The 7,174-nt window shown below is 33.0% G+C and overlaps 1 protein-coding gene across 1 annotated transcript; it reads left to right on the top strand.

The window, feature by feature from the left end:
* Window positions 1-1,830: 1,830 nt before the first annotated feature.
* Window positions 1,831-6,325, top strand: LOC111987060 (probable WRKY transcription factor 72). The gene is given in 6 exon segments (XM_024018754.2): window positions 1,831-2,004; window positions 2,456-2,542; window positions 3,898-4,428; window positions 4,836-4,949; window positions 5,080-5,125; window positions 5,128-6,325. Coding segments are annotated over 6 exon segments (1,737 nt in total). The 5' UTR covers window positions 1,831-1,905; the 3' UTR covers window positions 5,988-6,325.
* Window positions 6,326-7,174: the final 849 nt, after the last annotated feature.

Below are 7,174 nucleotides of genomic sequence, written 5' to 3'. Positions count from 1 at the left end.
TTAACCCTTTTTTTTTTTTTTTTTTTTTTTTTTTTTTTTTTGAGAATACTAAGAGCACGTTTGGTAGACTGTACTAAAAACTGTAATGTAATAAATATTCCTTTGCCATAACTATTCAATTGTTTGGTTATATTTTTATTACAGTGAATAATTATTCCTTATGAATAGCTATTCTTCAAAATGAAGAATAACCATTTCTTATCAAAAGTACTAAATATCTATTCCTTCACTTTATGTAATAACTTTTTTTAAAAATTTCTAAAAAGCCATTAGTTGCCACATTTTCAAAAGGAAAGAAAATAAATTTTCCTTATTGTTAATTATTAGCTCTATTTTGAACACCCTAAAATAAGTGTATTTTAGGAAATTTGACTTAAATATACTCTACTAAATTATGGATGCATATTCAGGATTCCATTCCTAAATGGTTACCAAACTAATGAATAATAATACTTATTACATTCCAACTTAATGTATTCCTTATAATACTTATTCCTATTCTTATGTAATAATTATTATAGTGTACCAAACATGCTCTAAGTATTTTTAACACACACACGGGGAGAGGGGAGAAGGTTTTTTAAAGAAGAGTTTGTTACTCTGTTGTACTAGTCCCAAGTACTTGAAAGGAGGTTAAGTCCGTAGAAAATGAAGTGATATCAGAGGGATTTTTTTTTTTTTTTTTTCTAATCTCAATGGTCACTCTTTTTTTTGTTCTACTCAATAGTCACATAATGATTCTAAGAGTGAGAAAAAAATATACTTTGGATATTTAAAATTGGACTCAACCCTTAGTTCTTTTCACCATGTTACTTTATAATCATTTTCATGGTATTTACCCCAATAAAGTAAAAAAAGGAAGAACAATTAAATTTTATTTGGACTTGATTGGTAATATTTCAAATATGACTGTATGGAAATTTAAAGTCAAGTTTATAAATTTTTATTGCTCACTCTTATATTAATTTATTATATTAATTATCAATATAAATGATATTATAGATGCATGAAAATCATTTTGAAATATCTTCTCGAAAAATCTCCAATTTTCGTGGTCGAGATCTTAAAAAATATATAAATAATTAAATATTAAACATTGGTTACTACTTACTACGGTATTTCTTGGACTGAGTCTCGACTTTACCAGATTATTCCATGATCATAAAAAATTCGTAGATATTAAAAACCTTGATAGACCAAAAAAAAAAACTATATGAAATTTCTAGAACTTGATTTTTATTTTTTATTTTTTTGTCTTCTCAAAAACACACTCCATATTGGTGAGTCATCTTTCCTAAAAAACCTTAATTATATTGCCCAAAAGTCGATTAATAAGGTAAACCAAATACATAATTGCTTCAATAATTAAGCAAAGGTTACGCCATAGATAATGACACATGAGGCTACCTGCCACAAAGGCAACTAGGTTACGCATTAAGACTTTGACTGTTAGCCTTGTGACATCGTCTATGCACAAGCTTCAACCATAGTACCACTACAATATACACAGATTTATTAAACAATGTATCATACTAAATTTAATAATATATATTACTATATATTAAATCGGTTCCCGAAAATCCACCTCTCTCAACTCCTTAAAGCTCATTTGTGTCTTACCTGTGAAACGTTGAAACTTAATTCTTTAGTAAATAGTTTATTGTTGTGATAATAAAAAAAAATAGTAGGAGACTGGGAGCGTGGTTAAGGTGTTGACATTTTAGGTGTGACTGCGCATAGGGCATAGATAAGCACTGAGATTTGTATATTTTAATAACAAGTGTGAAAATAGTTGGATCGATTATTTTTTTATTTTATTTTTATTTTTTGAAAGGGCCGGTAAAGTACTTTAAAGATGGGGTGTATATAAAGTTCGAAAAGCCAAAGAGATCTACTTCACAAGCAATGAATTGCATGTCAAAAATGCCTAGCTCTTGTGGTGAAGCTAAAGAAGAAAAGAGCTTTGAATCTACTTGCAACCATGAGAATCAAGAGGCTAGACAGGTATGGTAAACTACCCTTCATTCATCCCTTCTTGTGAATTCTGGATTCGGGTTTTCTTCTTACTTTTAAATTCTTGAGGTTTTTCTTGGGATTAATATCATTGAAAGTATTGGTATTGTTTGAAAATCTGAATTCTCACAGATAATATGAGTTTCCTCTCTCTCTCTCTCTCTCTCTCTCTCTCTATATATATATATATATATTTGAAGGGTGTCTTGACTTCATATAACAATGGTTCTTTTCATGCATATTTGATTGAATTATGAGTTTTTTGTCTTAAAATTTTCTACTTTCTTCAGCTTCAATGAATTTAAAGAACCTTGGTTTTTTTTTTTTTTTTTTGGTTTATGAAGTTGCTAAGCATTTATAATATGCTTTATTTTAATAAAATTTTTGGGAGATCATGGCTATAACAAGAGTTATTTATGAAATCTTCTTATTCTAATTTTAGGGTAAAAGTAGAAGAGAAATATTGCTGGAGATGGGTAGCTTGAACCAATCTTCACCACAATACATGGCCTCTGGAAATGTTAAAAAGGTACATATATATATATATATATATACGGTATAAGTTTTTAGTACTAGTATATGAAACATGCATGTTCGTTGAAACTAGTTTTGTAGTTTATGGTTATCTGCTTCGACTGTCATTTAATGCCTCTCCCTCTCTCCCTCTCTCTCACTCTCTCAAGAATTTTGCACCTCTTTTGTTAAACATATGAGACTCTATGCGTGCACTGATGTGTGTGATAGAGAGAGATATTTTATTAAGAAAAATTCCACCTCCCTTGTAAAGCTTATGAGGGAAAGTAATAGTCAATGGACATGTTATGGAAATGAACAGATCTAATTAGTCAAAATCCATGCAAGCTAGCTACGGCTGAAAAGTCATAATTATATGCTTAGTTGTTCAATGAACGATTGAATAGGGTTTGCGACTAGTTCAATGAATATGCACCTTTTTCCTCTTGATTTACAAAACATGATGCTGAATTTCTGCACTACTGTACTTCATCTTTATGCCGGGATCCAGGTAATTACCACTTTTAAATCCATGAATTTCTAATATACATGATCTCAAAAAATTATTGAACAAAAACACTAGAAGAACATATATCATATATGTACTTGTTATCCAATTGAATTTACTACTTTTAAATCCATGAAGATATGCTCTTAAAAAAATACTGAATGAAACCATATATCATACATGTATGCTGATGGTTAGAGCTCACTCATTTTCGGCTTTTGTTACATGAATGTGCTTTTTTATATCCTTTTATTTCCAAGTTTAAATTGTCTATTAATTAGTTTCTTTTTAATTACATAATCTATCGTTTTAGTTGAAACCCTAAATTTTGAATTAAACCTTATATTTTAAAATTTTTTAGTTGAAACTCTGAATTTTTAAATGGTTTCAGTTCATCCCATCAAAGAATCATTTTAGATAAATGTAAAGAAAAATAAAATAAATTATACACATAAGACTTACCTAGCTAGACACTAGATGCCTTGTCAAATGAAAATGATAGCATGTTCATTTAATTATATTTATCGTTTAAGAAAGTCATTATATATGCTCCTTTTAAGTGACAGAATACTACGTGCAACTCAAATGGAAATAATTTTGGTACATAAATTAGTTCTACGTACAATTTATGTGAATTTATGTTACTTTTAATTAATAATAATTTGCTAAAATTGTGAATTAATCAACGATATAAAATGTTTATAGTTTAGTTGAATTTAAAAAATAATAATAATATTTAAAGGAAAATTATGTAGTTGACCATTTTGTTTATCACCCTTATGTTTTAATTTCTGTAAGTGAACAAAAGGTGGGTGAATTCTAAATTCTAAGAACTTTCAAGACTAATTTTTTCCATCATCTAGGAGAATGAACTTGAATCTGCCAAAGCCGAAATGGGTGAGGTGAAAGAAGAAAATGAAAGATTAAAAATGATGTTACAGCAAATTGAGAAGGATTACCAGTCTCTTCAGCTGCGTTTCTTTGACATCATTAAACAAGAAACTCCCAACAACTTTACTGAGTCATCAACTCCCTCACATGATGAAACTGAAGAACCTGAACTAGTGTCTCTTTGCCTTGGAAGAAGTCCAACTGAGCCTAAGAAAGAAGAGAAAGCTAGCAACCCTGCCAAAATTAGTACCAAAGATGAGGAATTGAAGGCTAGCCGCCTTTCACTTGGATGGGACTCTAATAAGTTTCAACTATCTACAGAGATTGTTTCTGATCCAAGCCCGGAGACAAGTTTGGAAGAGACTAAGCAAGCAGAAGCTGGAGAAACATGGCCACCAAGTAAGACTCTAAAGACAATGAGAAATGGAGGTGATGAAGTTTCACAGCAAACGCATGTGAAAAGAGCTAGGGTTTCTGTGAGGGCTAGATGTGAGACTCCAACGGTTAGTACTAATCCATGTAGTTCTTTTTTTCTTTTACTTTTCATTTAGGACTTATTAAACCATGAGCGATTAATAATTTAATGTATAAGTGAGGAAGGGCGTGTTAATTCAAATCGATGAAATGAAAAATATAGAAGAATACCTAAAATAATATTAATAGAAGTAGTAAAAAAAAAAAAACATTTTAATTAAGGACGTAATTGAGAATATGATTTCAAATATAACAGAATGATAGAAAAGAATATATTTGACTGACCTTGATTAGTCTATTGATGATTCATTGCAAACTTTAAAATTCTGGATTAAAATGAAGTATTGGTTAATAAATCATAGAGTGCTTTCTTTTGATTACTTTGATAAATTAGTTGTAATAGCATGTAATACAATAATACATGTCTTTCCAACAGCTGAATGATGGATGCCAATGGAGGAAATATGGACAGAAAATTGCCAAAGGAAACCCATGCCCTCGAGCTTACTATCGTTGCACAGTTGCACCAGATTGTCCAGTAAGAAAACAGGTATTGCTATCTTGTTTACAAAAGTTCCTTTTGTTTATAAGTTGATATTGAGGCCTAATTGCATAGGAATGGTAGTCCAAATGTTTTCTATGATTCTTGAAAGGTTTGACACTTCTTTACATGATTACAGGTGCAAAGATGTGCTGAGGATACTTCCATCTTGATCACCACCTATGAAGAAATCACAACCACCCACTTCCAGCTACTGCCACTGCCATGGCTTCCACCACTTCCGCTGCTGCTTCGATGCTATTGTCTAGCTCTTCAATGTCTAAACCAGGCCTTGGCTCCACAGCTTCCACAGCTGCTGCTCCCGTACCTAATGGATTACATTTTAATCCCCTGGATAATTCAAGAGCAAAACAATTTTACTTGCCAAACTCTTCCTCACCCCTTTTGCCAACAGTCACTCTAGACCTCACTACCTCTCCACCCTCTTCATCCACTCCTTTTAATAGATTATCTTCAAGCTTTGCTTCAAACCCAAGATTTCCTTCAACAAGTCTAAGCTTCTCATCCTCACAATCCAACATTCTACCAACAGCTTGGGGCAATGGATACCCTAGTTTTAACTCAGTACCCTACAACAAAACCCACACTGGGGGGTCCTTAAATATGGGGAAACAATCCCAAGAGCAGCAGCTTTCCTACCAATCTTATTTGGAAAAGTACCACCAAGCTTCTTCTCAAGAGACTTTAACAGATAACCTAGCCAAGGCAATTGCATCAGACGCAAGTTTCCGATCCGTGATTGCTGCCACAATTTCGTCAATGGTAGGAGGTCGACCAACCCCAGGTAGTAACCAAGGTGGGGGGGAAAGATTAGGCCAAAACATGAAGTGGAGTGAGCCGATTCAGGCTGTTTCTACTGATTCATTGACCCAAAACGGAAAAGCGTGTGCATCAAGCTACTTCAACAGATTGGCTTCATCCCCTTCCCAGACATCAGGCTTGATGCTTCTGCGGCCCCCGTTGCCATTATCCATCTCCAAGAGTACTCCTACATCTACTTCTGCCATTGGGGATCAAATCAATTGAATGGTCGCACATATCACCTTGGATGTTACAATGGTTGAAGCATCCTTTTTCTCTTCAATGCCTTGCAAACAGGCGTTATTTTGCATATTTTCTATACATGAATCTGGTAATATGGGACAAGCCAACATTGCCCCAAGACCATGACAGTAAAAGTCATCCTCTGAGCATATATTTTCTTTTGTTCTTACTTTTTTTTCAATATCAAGTAAATGTAAGTCTGAACAGATCAGGTTTTGAGCCATCCGTACCACAGTGTAGAGCAACAAGTCAAGAGCTAAAGCCCGCACAAATGAGATATGAAAAAGAAAACCTTAACTTTTTTTATTTCTGCAATAACCTGAAACAAAAGAATTTATTTCTTTTATATCATCCGTCCATGCTTAACTATCAATTAAGCTTAGAAAACAGTCAGTAACTGCAAGCTTATTGAGTAATCTAAAAACACATAACGTCAATTACAAAGATACATCCCCATCCCCATCCCCTAGAAACAAAGAAACAAAGGGGAAATTAGTAAGTTTTGATACTCACCAAATAACCCCAAAACATGGTAATTTTACTCGCATCTCTAAATTTAGATGTTACAAAGCAAAGCAATTGTGCTAGTTGTAAGGAGAAAATATCACTGATGGTCGCACGTGTAGTACTTCTTGTTCTTCTCTGCATATCTTTGACATCTCATCAGAAAGGCTGCATATAGTAACAGTGCACTTCATTTTCTCCTTCCTCATTTTACCTTTTCCAACAGCCTCTACATTATAGAACTTTGCAAGATCACTCTCACATCCAAAAACCTAAGAACAAGCACATAAGGGCTTTGCCACTAAGTGATATTGAAGAATGATTGTTAATAATGGACTTGCAACCTGTTTTCAATAATGAATTAATGATATTCTGCCCCTTAGGCTACACCCATTTTTTTTTTTTTTTAATGAAACCTTATGCTACTATTTTTTCCTTGATATTTCATTTTCATTAACCAGTCTAGTAATTAACCATTATCTGAGGTTACTTTAGATGGGAATTTTATTTGAAATAATACATTGTCACAGTTTGTAAAGACATGAGTATTCATATGGGTGTCTTTTAAACGGATCGAGCAAAGTGTTGTTTCAGAAAGTAAGATTTTTCTCTTCTTTGGAAAAGGAAAGAGAGAGAGAGAGGTTGGGGGGGGGGGGGGGGGGGGG

This window comes from Quercus suber, unplaced genomic scaffold (genome assembly GCF_002906115.3).
Source record: "Quercus suber isolate HL8 unplaced genomic scaffold, Cork oak 2.0 scaffold_358, whole genome shotgun sequence".
Lineage (NCBI taxonomy): Eukaryota > Viridiplantae > Streptophyta > Magnoliopsida > Fagales > Fagaceae > Quercus > Quercus suber.
Note: the sequence above shows the minus strand (reverse complement) of the source record. Positions and strands in the feature narration are given on the sequence as shown.